At 42.1% G+C, this 17,392-nt stretch overlaps 1 protein-coding gene across 3 annotated transcripts in view; it reads left to right on the forward strand.

Annotated features, from left to right (window-relative positions):
* tgfb2 (transforming growth factor, beta 2) overlaps nucleotides 1-17,392 on the forward strand; it is a 31,525-nt gene that overhangs the window by 9,808 nt on the left and 4,325 nt on the right. For all 3 annotated transcript variants that reach the window (XM_058648364.1, XM_058648366.1, XM_058648367.1), the window contains 5 exons: nucleotides 13,148-13,311; nucleotides 16,135-16,267; nucleotides 16,369-16,479; nucleotides 16,556-16,730; nucleotides 17,182-17,335. In XM_058648364.1, coding sequence (XP_058504347.1) covers nucleotides 13,148-13,311; nucleotides 16,135-16,267; nucleotides 16,369-16,479; nucleotides 16,556-16,730; nucleotides 17,182-17,335 — 737 coding nt within the window. The remainder of the gene's footprint in view (nucleotides 1-13,147; nucleotides 13,312-16,134; nucleotides 16,268-16,368; nucleotides 16,480-16,555; nucleotides 16,731-17,181; nucleotides 17,336-17,392) is intronic.

A 17,392-nucleotide genomic window follows, 5' to 3' on the forward strand; every position in this document is an offset into this window, starting at 1 on the left:
AAAACCACGTGGCCCTGGCCCTGCACAGTCACATATCTGAGGCGAAGAAAAAGCGATAGTGCTCTGATATAAACATACTTATTGGTAGTATATTCAATTCCTGCCAATAAACCTTTCTAAATGTTACACGCTGGACCTTTTAAATCCACGGTTGGAAACAGAGATCCTTGTGTCGGTGTGATATTGTGAAAAATCGAATAATCAGTACGACTGCCCGGGTCAGTTTTAGCCCGTCGGACATGTTGTGGTCGTGTCACTGCGGTTTATACTGTTTTACTGACTGTTTTTATTGACTGTACGTGTGTGTGCGTGTGTTTGTGTGTGTTTGTCTGTTGCCGGGCCATGTTGAAAGGACCTTTGGAGTTCTGGGTATTTTTAGTTCCCAGGGATTATGTGTGGAGTTTTTTTGTTTTCAATTTGTTATTGGCAGGTGAGCGACTGGGTGGAGACATGTGCAGGGGAACCAGACAGGCGAGAGCGCTCACATTCTCCCTCTGTAGATCCTTTTCCTCTTTTCTCTCTGTCTCACGTCAAACTCACAGGCTGTTCTTTTTATTCTCTCTTCTGCTGACGCCTCCCTCCCCCTGTCCTCTGGCTGTTTCCTTCATTTCCTCCTGGCTGCATGTCTGTAGCACACTGCTTCTATCTTCAGCTTTTTTTCTTTTTTTTATCATTATTATTATTCTTTCATTCCTAGTCCTGTGCTTTGTCACCATCATTTTATTTGTCATAGTAGCGTGATCATGTAAACCATCATCATTTTCACGTGTCAGATCATTACGACCACCATTGCCGTAACACGCCGGTGGTCCTGCTGAGGTGGGAGACATCTGAAGGTCCCCGTGTTCTCTGGCACCAGCACAGTAGCAGCACATCCTTGACGTCCTGGACACAGAGAGATCAGACGTGTTCCAGCACATTCCCCAACACCTTGTCTTGATTCTTAGTATTTTTCTTTCTCTGATCACTGTCAGTCCATACAAACATCTGCTTAGAAGAAGAAGAAGAAGAACACAGGGCTCTGACTGTGACGATTTAGTTCAGGTCTTCACACTTGCCACGGACTTTTATGTGTTATTGTTAAAGCCGAGTTCACGTCACGCGGCTTTCTGAAGTTGTAGACGTTGTTGTGCCGTCCACACTCACATAGATCCTGTTGTCATTGAGAGTTCACTCCACACGAGCGAGCGGTGACGTGTCTCTTCACGGAAAAAAAAAGTTGCAGAAACGAAATCCATGCCCAAAAGCCCAATGCATGTGTGAAGTTGGATTAATAAATTCCACGAGACACATGCTTTTACTTTGTCCAAAGAAATCATCTGATTGTCATGTTGTCTCCTACTGGGCACCCAGGGGTCTGTTTTAGGACCACTGCTGTTTTTATTGAACATGCTCCCACTTAGCAGTGCCCTTTGTGCACTAAAAGTCAATTTCCACATTTAAACTGATGATATCCAGATTTATGTGGAAATCTTTCCTTGAGTTCTAAATCTGGATTAATGTTTAACTACTTTTCAATCTCTGCTGTGTGAGACCCCCCCCCACACACAAAATACTGAGCACTTTGCCAAAAGTTGGAATAAAAAAAAAAAACCTTAGAACAACCCCTTAGAAATGAGAATGTCCCTTAAAAACAGTTGTTAAAACGTGTGATTGTTTAAAACACATGACAAGTTGTTGAGTGAATGTTCTCCATCAATGTCCTCCATCAACACACGTGATAATGGGGTGACATGGGGGGGGGGGGGGTGCTAACGGCAGCAACAGACAGGAAGTTATCCAAAAGATGTACGACAGACATTTATGTATTAAACGTGATAAAAAAAACATGCTACGTAAACCCATTTCAAATTGTATGTTTTCTCTCTGTTGTTGTTCTCACTGTTCCCTCGATGCTGCCCGCCCCCCCCCCCCTCGTGTGCATGTGTTAAAAAAGTCAGATATACTGTAAAAGTAGGTCAGATATTTTCCCTCAAGTCGATCCCAGCATCTCAACCCTGCAGACCAATATTTAGTCTCTGTTTCCATTCTCAAATGGTAAAAGTGATTCTGAGGTAGTAAACAGTTGCATCCGGTAATAAATCTCAATTTGGTGGAATCTCACCCCCACGCTTTGCTTTGCAGTAAAGTGAACTATGGGAAGTGAAATGTTTAAAATATGGTGCAGACCCCATAATATCTCTCTCTCGCTCTCTTACACGCACACACACATGCAGAGCTGAAAGGGACAATAATAATAATGATGATAATGTCCATGCCAGAACCCACTACCAGTGCTCAGGAGACGTATGTGCACATGTGGATTTCTTCATGCCAACACATCTGCAAAAGCAGTCACAGCTGAATTCTTAACAGCTCGGGATCACAGCATAATTATTTCACAGCAAATGTTTTCATTTATGTATTCCCACACTTTGAATCTGTTATTGTTCAAGCTCATGGCCGCAGCAAAATAATGTGGCTGCCACCTGTTCAGGCCATGAAAGAGAACTGAGGTTTGGAAAATAAAATGGTAAAATGGAAATGGTGAAGAAAAGAAAGAAGAAGAAGAAGAAGAAGAAAAAAAAAAACCTTTCATGATCTAGAATTAGTAATAAGAGCTGAGGTGCCTAAATCCTCATGAACCTCCTCCAAAGGAAACAGTTTTAGCCCGGATTGTTTCTTCCTGTCTTCGAGGTCAGATGTTTACCCACTGCAGGTGTCCTGCTCGGCTCCAGCCAAGACTATAAAGACGCTTTCATGTTGCGACCTCCACCTCCCTGACACTGTGTAAAGTAGCCCAATAACACTGAGGCAACCCCTGCTGAATCAAGACATCTATTCCTCAGAAACCGTGGAGTCCAGCTCAGAGTGGACAGAGTTTGGTCAGCTGCACCCTGTATTTGACACGTCCACACCTGTGGAAGTGTTTCTGTGGTCAGCTGAGCTCAAAGGCTGCTGGGAGCTGGGTGCGAGCTGTACATTTTGTAACAGCAGCTTCCATTAGGTCACGACCTGAGCCTTTTAAAACTGCTGGATACAACACTCGCTTTGAGTTATGTCCTGAAGACGGAAAAGGCTCTACAGTATTTGCAGAAATGGCTGAAATGATGTATGTGGGGGGGAGATAGATTATAGAGACACAGTGTAGACACATTTCAACCTTCAAATAATGTCTCCATGAGGTTTTAATGGTACATCCACTCATAACAGTGTTTTTTAGTGTTAGTTTTAATTTCTAATATCATGAAAAATAAAACAATCTTAGTCAGCATATCTGTATAACATGCTATAACATAGGCTGCTGTACCTGGTCCTGAAGACATTGTTGTTTGTGCAGAAGTCTTGCTTCAGAGTTTACTGGCCTGCAGTCTGTTGACGTTACGTTTTAGTATCGGCTCAGCTCGCTTGGAACCTCACCAGAGCAGGTACCAAAAAAAGCACCAGGTACCAGGCACTATCCCAGGGTTCTAGGAAAATGGCGGTTTTACCTATGGGAAGTAATAGTAGATGTTACAGCAATGGCAGTAAAATCAAAAATCAATCACATTTTTATTGTACATTTGGTGACATTAATTTGTCATCTTTAAAAAGTGGGTCCCCATATAAAAAGGTTGGGAAACACCGGTCTGAGATTAGTCAGAGGGAGTGGAAGCGGTGCGAGGAGCCGGTGGTTTCTGCTGACAAAGCCACCAGTCAGAGAGTTTGCAGGCCAACACTCAGCGTTCTCCCCTCAGGAAGGAAGTCAGTGTTTGACAAACCCTCACACAGGTCTCCTTTGACCTCCGAGGTCCTTCAGTCTGGAGAACTTTCAGAGCTTCAATGTTTCAAACAAATTGGTCACTGACAGATGGCTCTGCTCACGATTTAAACTACTTAGAGGATTTCTGTTTATTATCATACTGTACCACTGTCATGTGATTAAGCACACTGGAGCGTTACGCCTTCCTTTTTGTTCATGTCAGAAAATGTTCAAAGTTATACTGAATGAAGGCTGGAGTTGGAGCTTTTCACACAGCTTGTTCTATCAGGATGTCAACCTACAGCCAGTGTATGACTCATTTTGATATAAAGAGAGCAAAACGTCTCATTTCTCTGACACACGTTTACTGCATTTCTGTGACAAGGTTTCCAGTCCAGCCTCAGACAGATTCAAACAGATATGGCCGGCGTTTGTTGCTATTTTCCCTGGAAATGTTACATTTGTACATGCTGTACTGTGGAAAATGGACGAATGTTTCCTTTTTGGCAAAATGTTACGTGCGTGTCATACAAGCATTCCTTAAGTGACGTACTTCGCAAACATTTGAGGTAAAGTTCTCACTTAGGCGTGGAGTGGTTGGAGGTTTTTGAGACTAAATGCGAGAGGTTTCGTTGCATATTGATGCAGATGTGGAGGCGTTGATTTTCTGAGGAAAAATCATGATCTTTACCACATCGTAACCAGGCAGACAGACAGACAGACAGGTAGACATACAGACAGACAGACAAGATAACTCCCCATAATGTTTTTAATGCCTGCCCTGATTTTTAGAAATCTTGTGGCCTATATATTTAGCCAATTTTTTTGGCCAATCTTAACATAATAATATCTTATTTATAAGGCACTTTACATCGCAAAATCAACAATAATTAAAAAAAGTAAGATCAAAACAGTAAAAACACAGATATAACAATAAAAGCATGATGATTTAATGATTATAAGCAATACAAACCATTGCTTAACACCGTCATTGAACAACACTAATGGTCTATTGCTCCCATCTACATTTTATGCCTGGACTGCAGTGCAATAATAAAAAATAATGTATAAAATAACCAATGAATTGTTTTACCTCTAGCTGTATGGCAGCCACTTGTAAACGTTGTTCTTATTTACAGCTAATCTCCCTGACATTGGCTCATAAACCCTCGACTACTTTAACTTGTCTATAATCCAAAGAGTGCACACGCTTCGGTGCTTTGCCAATAGTATGTGAGGTAATGGGAGTGATGAGTAATGAAGTGACTGATTACAGGACCCGGGCCCAGCGTCGGCTTTGTTTGACAGCTCTCATGTGACATCAGCTTTTCTCTCAAGAGGGAGGGACGGCATGAAAGAAGAGCATCAGTGTCACTGCATGCGTGTGTTCTCGTGTGTTCTCGTGTGTGTGTGCGATGACATCACTGGTCTTACTACTGTCTTAGTCCCGTTGATGTGATGAAACGACCAACACATAAACACACCAGATTGGTGCCAGTTGTGGTGGATCATCTTCATGTTGGGTTTGGGGTGTATCAGCAGTGATGCAGACGCTCACGGCGGCACTGATTTGGATGACACTCCACACCCTCAGCCAATGCTTGGAATTTCCCGTGCAGATCGAATGCCCCAGTGGACGCCCATTTGCTTGCACGGTGTGTGAGGAGTTAGCTGTTCCTTTAGAATGATTTCTGGTGACATGACACTCGTATTTTGTGGAGTAGAAGCCTCTGGTTGAGGCAGATGTTCATCTGGTTCTGTCACAGAGTTCTTGCTTTTTTCTCTCCACTCTTGCCAAGTGCTCGCTCATTGTGTTCCTGTTTGGTTTCTCCACAATAATTTTAAGATTTTAAAATCTGCACCGCACTACAGAAGCATATTGCATTCACTTATTTTCAAAAAAGAGAGATTTTTTTTCTGGTCTGACATGTTTTTGTGAGTGAATACGATCGCTGAGAAGCTTCCATTTCTGTCTTTAGATCCAGTTTTCCTTTGCTTTGGGTTTGAGACATTCTCCTGTCTTTTAGTAATATTGATGGTGTTGTTATTATTAGTTTGTCGACTTGACGCAGGCACCTCGGGACTTTGCTGTTGTTATGACGGAAAGAACGCTCGGATCTGCTGAGCGTTGCAGTGTTTCTCCAATATGATTCAAATAAATATGGCATGCTTCGTGGATATGGGATGATGCACTTGAAATGAATACAGGCTAGTACGTAAGCGCACTGCGTCCTGAGAGCTTCCCGTCAGATGTTTTGAGGTCCCAAAAAATAAAGATCTCATAAATGCAGAAAAACAGAGTTTTTTTTTTTTTAGGTTAATGCAATACGCTTCCGCACTATCCAAAGAAAGAGGAATTCAATTGTAGACCAACAAGAGTTTAGAGCAGAGTTTATCTTAAATGTCAAAGTCACAGGCTTGCTGTTCAAGGTTCAATAATGTTGTTTTTTAATAGCTGATATCAGGGCTGCATGTTTGTTTGGCCACTTTTCTTTTTTTTCTTCTTTTAGCGTAATTAATAACATATACACAAAACGAATAAACATTTATGAACTAGCACGTGTAGCTTGTGTCCCCAGTGTGCATTTTGTGTCTGTGCTGCAGTGCAACATATCATATTTTAAATAACAAAATACTGTGTAAAGTAACAGATCATAAAAGTAGTGACTCTATCAAGTTTCTGAGAACAAAATATACATAAATAATCATCAAATAATAATTGACTGATACTGATTTATTACCTCTATTGTGCAGTTCACTCTCCACATTTGCCAGTTTGTGATTAGGAGTCTTGCTGTTGTTCACATGAGGTCACACACAACACGATATTTGTGTGTACTGATGGATGTTTTCTGTTTGTGACCTCTGACCCATGTTTTGGTTGTTGCATTGCTCTTATCTCCTCCCTCTTCTCTCTGGCGGATCACCGTTGTGTTCCTTCACCTCATCCTGGTCTCTGATTGGTTGGGTCTGAGTTATTGCAGACTCTGATCTGATGCATGTGGGAGGAGTTGGCGAGTTTCTTAAATCATGTCTGAACCGTTTACACGCGGCATCTGCCGATCAAGTGTTGATTTGAGGGGATTTGTCTGAGAGTGGTGAAGCGTATTGGTGGCAAATCAGAGTGAGATTTGTGAATGGACTGAGCTTAAAGCTCCACTTACTTCTGTTGTTTTCCATGTGAGCCATTAGCCACGGCTGAGCGCATTTCAAGGAAACACTGTCTCGACTTGTGCTCTGCTCAGTGCATGTGTATGGCTCATTTTGGTGACACTGTATAGACAAATGTTGGAAACAGGCGCTGCCTTGAGTCAACAGGTTTAAACTCTTTCCTGTGAGCCATGTTTGGACATAATGTTTGCTTGAAACCTACTGAGTTTGCAAGGTCCTGCTGATAGCTATTAGGCTGTCAGGAGACCGGAAATCTGATAAGGGAGCTGGCAGGAGACGTTCCAGAAAATGTCTAGAGTGACTTTTGCACACATTTTGCATTCTTATATGCAGCCACACTGGATAATTACAGGAAAATGAAAGCAGCTTATGTTTGAAATTCAGCCTCGATCGATGCCATTGTCAGTATCGTTCATGCCAGGTTATTCTAGAGGAGCGTGAGACTTAAATATGAACTTTATTTAAGTCTTTTTGTAATTTATGATTAGGGATGAGCCGGCACAATATTCTGTATCGATATTAGTCTGATAGGAGTCGAAACACTGCATTGGATATCAGAAAAAGAAGAATATGGAATATGACACAATTCAAAATCCCTAAATATCACAAGCTTCTATAAGTGCGGATAGTATAAAGTCTAAATATACATAAAAAGCAGCAACTGTATTTTAATTGGTAAATGTTATGAGCTATTTCTTCTTTATTTGTTTCAGAATTGGGGTATTATTTTTTGAAATAACTAGCACAAATGTGTTTTTAACAGCTTATTCGTTTAAAAGATGTGAAACAACTTTATCATACTGAAATCTGTGTAGGTAGATACTCAAGGCTGTGATTTCAGTACGAGACACAAAAAAAGAAGTGGTATGCAGCCGTCCCTATATTTCTAATGTTCTCTGGGCTTCTCATCATGATTTTAAAACAATATAAAAAAGAATTATCACTACGGAAGACAGCAGATATGAGTCCAAACCAAGTACTGTGCTCTCTTTGTGAACGTCCATCAGGAGTAGTAGATCATGGATGTGTGTGTGTATGTCTGCCACGCACAGCATGTGTCAGCGAGGCTGTAGCCCTCCTCTGAACCTCTGCTCAATGCATCCAGTGTTTTGTTGAAGCACAGTAGACTCATTCATGAGGCCCGGCAGCAGTTTGTGTAAACAGTCCCGGTCCTCCAGGAGCTGGAAGTGTGAATTTCTCTGCTGACGAATGGGAAGGAAATGAGAAAGAGCATCGTTAGTCTTGGCTCATCTGCCTCAGCTGCTCAAACTGCATGCTGTTTTATGTTGGCCACAGATCAGGAGCATGAGCATCAACCATGCGGAGGTTGACGTGAGCTTGTCAGATCAAACGAAGGCACACGAAGAAGAAAGTCTGTCGTTTTTGATCAGGTTTCTGCTGTTTTCACTCAATCCCTCAGTACTTTAAACTGTACTTTCCACTCATTCCATCTCTCGTCAGACAACTATTGTTCCAATATTAACAAGTTTGATCCCCGACCCCTCAACTATTGACATTTTAGTGTCCTTATACTTTGTTTATGACAAAATAACAAACAAAATGGGCAATATTCACATTAGCCTCAGCTGCGCCCCGTGTTCTGTGCGAGGACATATGGATTCAGTGAAGCATGATGACGTACAGTACTTTTTTATGTTGAAACAAATCACTGAAACCAATACAAGCCTGCAACAAGAAAGCACCTTGTTTATATTACACTCAGTTATTTTTCAGTTATGCGGACTTGACGCAAAATGTTCTAGATAAGAGACAACGTTTGAAAATGAAAAAGGCCTGTGACTCTTTTGGGATCACAGGTGTAAACAATATCTTCATGGTTCGCTCAGAAATTAGGCCACAGACGAGCTTCTCTGTTTTTGATGGAAAATAGAGCTCACTTTTTAAGAAAGGCTGGGAATTCAAAAATTCTACTGTGTCTAAGTGCTTCAAGTTTTAAAGGCTGATTCCAGAGAAATACTCCTTTTTACTATTAAGTGAAAAGCAAAAAAATTCAGGCAAAACATTTAATATCTACCCCACACATTGAGAACACCAGTTACGAACTCTAACAACTACATATTTTCGGAATAAGCTGCTGTTTCTCTTGCCTCTGAACAATAAGTGGAGGTTTTAGGAGGTTATGGAGTGGTTTTGTAACTAACAGCGTGTGTGGTGTCTCGAAAAATACCCTGTTTTTCTTGTTAAGTTTCTGAATGTGTACTGAACGGCAATCCAGGTCTTAGTTTTCCCTTCAAGGGCCCTTGAATGAACACTTGGACTTGAAGAACTTCTTCTTCTTCTTCTTCTTCTGATCATTTCCAGCAGTCTGTACATTGAGAGGTGTAACGTTGCCCTCAGTTCTTCATCATAGTTTGAGGAGATGAGAGGATGAGAAGAACTGTGATAAAGAACTTCGGTCTCATTTATCTTCATCGCATTTCAAAGTCCTTCGACGTCCCTCAAAGTTCTTTCTCATTTCCTCTGCCTCTTTTTCACAGTTCAACGTTCTCCTTCATTCTAATCCTCATTGTTTTATCCCCATCCTCATTCCTTAAATCTTCTGGATCCTTCCTCTCTCTCAAAGCTCAGTCTCATCCCTCCATCCTCCCGTCTCCACTTGAGGAACTGAAGAAGCTTCTTGGATAAGAGGTGAAATGTCTTCAAGTTGAGGAAGAAATCCAAAAGTCCAGTTTCTACAGATTCAGTAACCTTTGGAGGACAGACCAGGTCTTGAGGATGATGATGACGTTGTCAGCGGACATGATTTTACAGTCACATCAACAGTTATTTTTTTTTATTTGTCAAAGCTAATATATTTTGTCCAAATTCCTCTTGGCTGACGGCAAGCGAGACGATGAGGAGACAACGCGGCAGCAGAGGTATTTCACAGGTCGCTGTGAGAATCCTGAGAGTTGGCTGCAAACTCCACTGATTCATCCAGCAGCTGAATCACACACTAAATTCTTCTGTCGACCAGAACCTGCTGCCGCAGTGCGTTTCCGCCGCCCCGCTCACTTACACACATACTCCAAATCCACGTAGGATGTAACGGTTTCTCATCAAGCAAATGTAAGATTTGCCACTGACGTGGTCGGAGCGTCGCTGCAGCGAGTACATCGCCGAGGTTATAGACACGGAATGTGAATGTAATTAATCATACGCTACGGCCTCCACTGTCACCACATCCCAGCTCAGGATGACAATGACGTCTATTCAGTGCACTTTCTACCTCCGTATGAACCACAAATGTCTCTTCATCCATGATTCAGTGAAAAGAGTAACTTCTAATTTCATGGAGCAGATTGGAAATGGACTGTGTTTTATTTTGTTTTGTGTATTTATTTTCTAGATATTCTCATCCTTCTGCAGGTAGAAGCACAGTGTCAGGAACTTAGCAGTAAAATAGAAACAAAGTTCTGAACAAGAGGTAGTGACACATGCTGCTCCCCTCCCTAATGTCTCGCACCTGTGTGTCTTTGTCTCTGTTCAGGTGTGTTCCTGAATGATCTTAATCCATGTGAGAACTCTCCTGCAGTCCTGAGTCTAGCGTAGAGATTCTGAGTTGAACTCGGTGTTAAATATGCAAACTCCTTTTATCCAGTTCTGCTTTGTGAGCCATTCTGTCCGAGTGCACAGTAACAAATTAACCTGCAGCCGCTGATGCAGGGTTCCCGGGCTCCTGATGGCTGTGCTGGTAGTGTGTGAAGGGGAATGACTCGTAAGTGGCTTTACTGTTGTGTTTGACCTGTGTATTCTGGACATATCAAGGCATAAACTTGTGAAGAATAAGTGAAGGTACACAATTATGTAAGAGTAAGAGTAAAGCACGTTGTGTGGTCTTACATACACTCACTAGCCACTGCTATGTTTTTTTAACCTAATACAGTGTCTGATATGGTCTTCTGCTGCTGTAACAGCATCAGCGTCAAGGTTCTGCTTGTCGTCCATTGAGAGATGGTTGCCTTTCTGTCATCTCGAGCCAGTCTGACCACTTGCATCAACAAGGCATTTCCACCCAGAGGATATTGGATATTTTCTCTTTTTTTGAGGTCAACACTGGTTGTGAATGAAAATCCATGTAGATCAAGTGTTTCTGAAATATTCAGACCAGCCTGAGCGGCATCAACAGCCGAGTCCCATTCAAAGTCACTTGTTACTTCTCAGTTTAACCTTCAGCAGGTCACCTTGATCATGTCTTCATGTCGAAATACACTAAGGTGCTGACACGTGATTGGCTGATCAAATACTGTATCAAAAGAGTAGATGTTCCTAAAGAAGTGCTGTGTGTGTACTTGTATTTATAGCTTTGTAAGAAAATCTATCTTTGTGGGAATATTTTGTCTGGTTCCCACAACATTTAGATGCTTTTTCAGGGTTAAGACCAGGTTTTAGGGTTGAGTTTAGGTTAGGGTTAGGGTCTAAGGAATGCACATATGCACAAACTAATATAAAAACAAGTTTGTGTGTGTGTCTGCTTGTACTTGTTATCTAAGGACCATTTCTGACACAAACACTGACAGGATCTGTAGTCCTCACAGAGACCAAAACCTGGTCGTAATTAGGCAGAACCTCATTTCTTAAGAAGTGGTTAAGTTTAGGGCTAATATTGTGGTTATACTAACGTTGAGGTGAGGCATTAAGTGGTAATGGTTAAGGTTAGGTATGAGGATGTGTTTGCGCTGTCCAAATAAAAGGAAGTCATTGCAGTGTCCTAAGAATAGCAAGCCTGTGTGTGTTGTGTGTGTTTGTCAGCTGGTCGCAGTCTTCCGCCTGCTGCTCTGCTTGTATACTAAACAAACCTCACTTTATTGCTTATCCCCAGCTTTTGCCTCACGTGACCTCCATCAGTCTCAGACCCGCGGCCCGTCTCTGTGTTCAGTGCTGGGCGACACTGTCAAACACTCGTCGACCGCACACATGGTTTCCAGCGTTACACCATACGTATGCATGTGTGTGTGTTCTGCAGCATCTGTCGTGGACATTGCAGCACACATGGCTGTCAGTGCTGCGCGTGTGTCGCCCTGCTCCTGTATAAGCGTCTGTCAAACACTTCCACACACATGCTTCTAAGTACTCCATGAGGGGGGACTGTTGCTACTGTGTGCATGGCTGCTGATGCACCAAGGGAGAGTGTCTGACACTGATCTGTTTTTTCAACGCAAGAAAAAAGCATTACATTTTTAAAGGGGCACTCTGCAAGTTTTGACAAACCAAGCTGTGTTTATTGGCCTCGTAGAGTCCTGTGAAAACAGCTGTGAAATGTCTCTTGGGGCTCTGAATAAGTAACCCCCTGATGATGTCATAGTGACGTCACTGGGTTTGAAGATTGCTTTGAACAGAGAGCTTGAGCTACAAACTGGGGTGCGAGACACTTCACCATGCAGGGGCAATTTCAATGAAAACTAAAAAGAAATCACAGTGTTTATTGTGTCACTTGTGAGTCCCATAATTTAACGAAACTGCAATACAAGTAGCCATCATTACACCCAGGGGTTACATTGGGTTTACTATGGAGGGGGAGAGACCTTGTTTTGGGCAAGGTAAAACTAGCCATTATTATTTTATTAATCACTGCAGACTACTTTGTTACTTTAAACACACTTTAAATTTTTATGTTGGATAAAAAAAACTATGATATACTGCTTCACCAACTTCCACTTTCTCTCACACACACACTATAGGGTGCATGTGTATATATATATATATATATATATATATATATCTATATATAGATAGATAGATAGATATATATATACATATATTCCCATGAAAAGTTTTGGAAGTTTTAAAACATTACATTCAGTCGGACTACGTAAAAGTATTTACATTGGGATTTTGACAGCTGCTGCTGTTCCTGCAGCACGCAGCTCCAAGTTTCCTGGACGCAGTAACACAACAATAAAAGACAGATACTGATTTTTTGATACATAGTCAATGTCTTTTCATACAATCCTTTGTGCTCTACATGCTCCCTGTGCCTATAGAAACTGTTGGAGACACCAGGAATAAAAGATTTTAAACACTCATCAAAATCTTATTATGTTTTATTTGGTTCTATTTTACCAAAGTGTCATTTGGGGTATTGAAATGTGGTGCTTCAAATGTCAAAGAGTGTCAGATCACTGATGTGACGGAAACAACACCAACTTAATGCTTCACTGTCATAACATTTAGCCTCATCCTCCTCACATCTCTGTGTGTTTGTCTGTTTGTTTGAACCTTTAATTCATCCACTGTTTCTTTTCTTTTTTATAGACGTCATCTCTCCTACACACTTCAACCCATACTTCAGGCGTCTGACATTTGATGTCTCCTCCATGGAGAAGAATGCGTCAAACCTGGTGAAGGCTGAGCTCAGGATCTTTCGTCTTCCGAACCATGCGGCTCGAGTGTCTGAGCAGCGCATTGAGCTCTACCAGGTAGAATGACACTTTCCTCTGGTACGACATCTGGAGATGGAATTTGGGGATTTATGTAAAGCAGGAAAAAAGTTGTTGCATTTAGACGAATTAGACGTCACTCAAGTGAGTTGCATGATGATTCTGCATCAAAACGAGCCTCCTCGTTTCCTCCTTAGCCAGTGACAACGTGGCATTTCCCCCATGTGAATCTGAGCAGCAGAGGACAGGATGTGAAACAAAACAGCGCCTTAATGATGAAGATCGCGGGTACAAGCGGCTGAAATGGGTTTTCTCACAAGGGTGGCTGGGGTCTCCCTTAGAGATTCGGAGTAGAGCCGCTGCTCCTTTTTGTGGAAAGGAGCCAGCTGAGTAAGGATGCCACCGGGGCGCCTCCCAAGGGAGGTGTTCCTGGCACGTCCAACTGAAAGGAGACCTAGGGGCAGACCAAGGACCAGGTTGAGAGATTATATCTCCTCATTGACCTGGGGATTCCCCAGTCAGAGTTGGACGATGTGGCCAGGGAAAGGGAAGTCTGGGGCCCCCTGCTAGAACTGCTACCCCATGACCCGATCTTGGATAAGCAGTTGAGGATGGGTGGACTGTAGCTCTTGCCTTTGCTCCTTTATATAAGTTGGGAGCCGATAAATTGCAAAGGTTTTGTGATGCAAACTCACATTTTGCTTGGTTTGATTGGCTGGTTTAGGTTAAGTGGAACGGATGTCCTGGATTAATGATGAAAAACCACGCGTGCCACAAAATATGGGAATTGTGGAATCTTGGCAAGACATTTGTAGTGATGTGTCTGTGTGTGATGAGTTTGAAACATGTAAAGCACACTCCTTATTTCTAAGCTTCTCAGGCGGCTCTGTCAAAAAACATGACACATATGGTTGTGTAAAGAATGACCAAAGGGAGCCCGAGCTGAAACCCCATCTCCACACAGCTGCATGCGGCTGTCTAAATGAATGGGTGGAGAGCTATAACTTTTCATGAGCACTGGAACTTAAACGCCGCATATATGGAATCATCAGTCAATTCTTATAAAAATGCTGTAAAAGATAAGTGACTTTGCCCCAAAATAAGGTCCAAAAAAAATCTTCTGTTATGCTGTTTTTTACGGCTCAATACAGAGACGCAACGCCTTCAACTCTGGCTTCAGCTTCTCCCACCCCAGCACTTAAACAAAAAGATTTACATAACCTGTCGAGAAGTTTGATATCCCTTCTCCTTCATGCTTGTTTGAAGGAGTCTTTCCATTAGTCTCAACTGCAGCAACACTAATGATGGGTAGAAATGTTTCCTGGTTCTCGTTATAAAGCGCATGATTGGCTTCTGGGAGGACGAGGTGGGATATGAATCATACTCCACTATCATTGCTGTTACAGATTTTTCTATTCAAAATGATGTAGGTGGTCTGTCTCTTCTCTGTAATGACGCCTCGGCTCTCCACAAGGGTTCAACGGCCACAGTAGTTTAAACACAGCTAGTGATTCTGTCCCGGAGCATGAAGTCATCCCGTGTCTGTCTTTCTGTCAGCCTGCGTCTGTGTCAGTCAGCGCCCGGGCGGTTCCCACGCTGTGTTTACGTCCAGACAAAGAGATGACAGCGCGACTGAACACAGCTCCAAACAGAGACTCTCTCACACAAACACAGAATCTGCAAATGTACGAGGGAGGAAGGGACGGGCCGGTACAAAGAGAGAGATAACATTCACCTCATTCACATTCATCTCTCTCTCTCACACACACACAGATTCATATCTGGTTTATACACAAGCAAAACTTAACACTTAATCTAGTAATGTTTGGAAATATATCAGCCTGATGTGGATTTTGGACTTGGCTGAGACAGGAATCCTGCAGATGTTCCCATAGATCAGACACTGACATAAAAGGGAACTGCACAAGCTTATTTTCCTTCCTTTCCTCACCACGGTCAATGCCGTTCCACTTTTCATACTTAGTGTTTGTATCAGTCGGAACATGGTGAAAATCCTTGGAGTGGAAAGAAAAACTTATATCCAGTATGATTCAAAAAGCCTAAATGCTTTATTAAGTTGTATAAATATACATAAATAGCATTTAAATCAAGTCATGTTTCAGCTGTTCATTTCTACTCTAGGGTAGAAGAGTAGTTGTTTATGCATCAGCACAACAGCTTAATCATTTCAAATATGTGAAATGACTGATACAGTGTTGGTATCTGTAACTTTGAAATGTTTCAAAGTTTGTGGTATCATAACACACATGAAAAAGTGGCATCCCAGAGCTAAACTATTTACAGAAATAGCCTTCTATCACCAACATTTTTTTCTTATCTGAGTTCCATGTATATTAGTGTTTAAACAGTGCGCTGCGTTATGTAATAGCTGCTGATTAGCTTCACATTGGCAGACTCGGAGGGTGACGCTGAAACCTTTCTAACAATGACATCATAAAACCGCTAAATAACATCCATGCAGTTCATGTTGTGATATAATAATATATATTACTCTTGGCTTTAGTTGGTTTGACATCAAGCTCTAGAGAAATACAAAAAAGCCTATAATGATCAAAGGTTTTTGGGGTTGGAAAACTTGCCTCTTGCTTTGCATTGATTGGCTGCGCGGGTTCAAACATGAACATTTGTCACAAATGAATACTAGGACTCACTGATTAGCTGCTTAGTTATTGGTGCCTTGGTGATGTTTTTGGCCGATTGAACATTCAATTTCTTTTAAGCCAAAAAGTGCATGTTATTTGAGTCTGGGGGGAAAAAAGGGGGAAAAACAACTGGATGCTTTTTAAAGAGTCCTTAAATATGATTGATGTTCCACCTTCCATGCTTCTGGTTTGTCCACAGATATTAGGACACAAAGATCTGACATCCCCAACGCAGCGGTATATTGACAGCAAGGTGGTACGAACACAAACAGAGGGAGAGTGGCTGTCGTTTGACGTCACAGAGGCAGTGAGTGAATGGCTGAACCACAGAGGTGAGCGTTTATTCCTCCTCCTCCTCTTCCTCCTTTTTCCATCACTGATGCATCTCCTTCACTGATTCATGTTGTCATAACTCCTCTCTCTCTCTCTCCAGAAAGAAACAGTGGATTCAAAATCAGCCTGCACTGTCCCTGCTGCACATTTGTACCATTAAATAACTACATTATTCCCAACAAGAGTGAGGAGCTGGAGGCACGCTTTGCAGGTTATTTGATTTTAGATTATCATTAAAGGTTGTTACAGTCAGATGCCGTGTCTTAATGGCTCCGTTGTATTTCCAGGTATTGATGACAGCTTCATTCATAGTGGTGACCTAAAGGGGTTTAGGAGGAGGAGACACAGCGCTCGAGCTCCACACCTGCTCCTCATGCTTCTGCCGTCGTACAGGCTGGAATCTCAGTCCCAGCACAAGAACCATCGATCCAAGAGAGCTCTGGACGCCGCCTACTGCTCCAAGTACTGAATACGGATTCACACACTCACTCGTTAGCATAGCCATTAGCATTTTTGTTTGTGGTGTTCCTTCTTAATCAGTGATTTTTCTAACCACTGTGCCGCGGCGCAAAAATCGTCCAGTGTATTGATATTATTTGGTCAATGTCTGCCCTGATAGAGTAATACTCCTCTAGGACGGTGGGTGGAAGTATGGAGTGCTGTAGTCTATAACTTAGTAACATAACAGAATAAGTGATGCATGAACAATTAAACACGTGGTTACATGCCTCGCCTCAAAAAAGGTTGAGAAACACGGATCTAAATTCAAAATTTAATATTGAGGTAAAAGTAAACAGGGCTATAGAGGCCTACCGACAATCACTAAGAATACAGAGTTTAGCATATTTCAGTGTTTTGCATTTGTTGAAGAAAAAAACCCAACATGTTCTCCATTTTCCTCATATCTCCGTAGAAATGTGCAGGACAACTGCTGCTTACGTTCCCTCTTCATCGACTTTAAAAAGGACCTCGGCTGGAGGTGGATCCATGAGCCCAAGGGATATGAAGCCAACTTCTGTGCAGGGGCATGTCCATATCTGTGGAGCGCTGACACCCAGCATTCCAAGGTATCGTATGAGGGATGGGGTCGCAGATTAAAACGTGTGTGGGATTAGGTCAGTAAG

The sequence above is a fragment of the Solea solea genome, chromosome 13, assembly GCF_958295425.1.
Source record: "Solea solea chromosome 13, fSolSol10.1, whole genome shotgun sequence".
In the NCBI taxonomy this organism is placed as follows: domain Eukaryota; kingdom Metazoa; phylum Chordata; class Actinopteri; order Pleuronectiformes; family Soleidae; genus Solea; species Solea solea.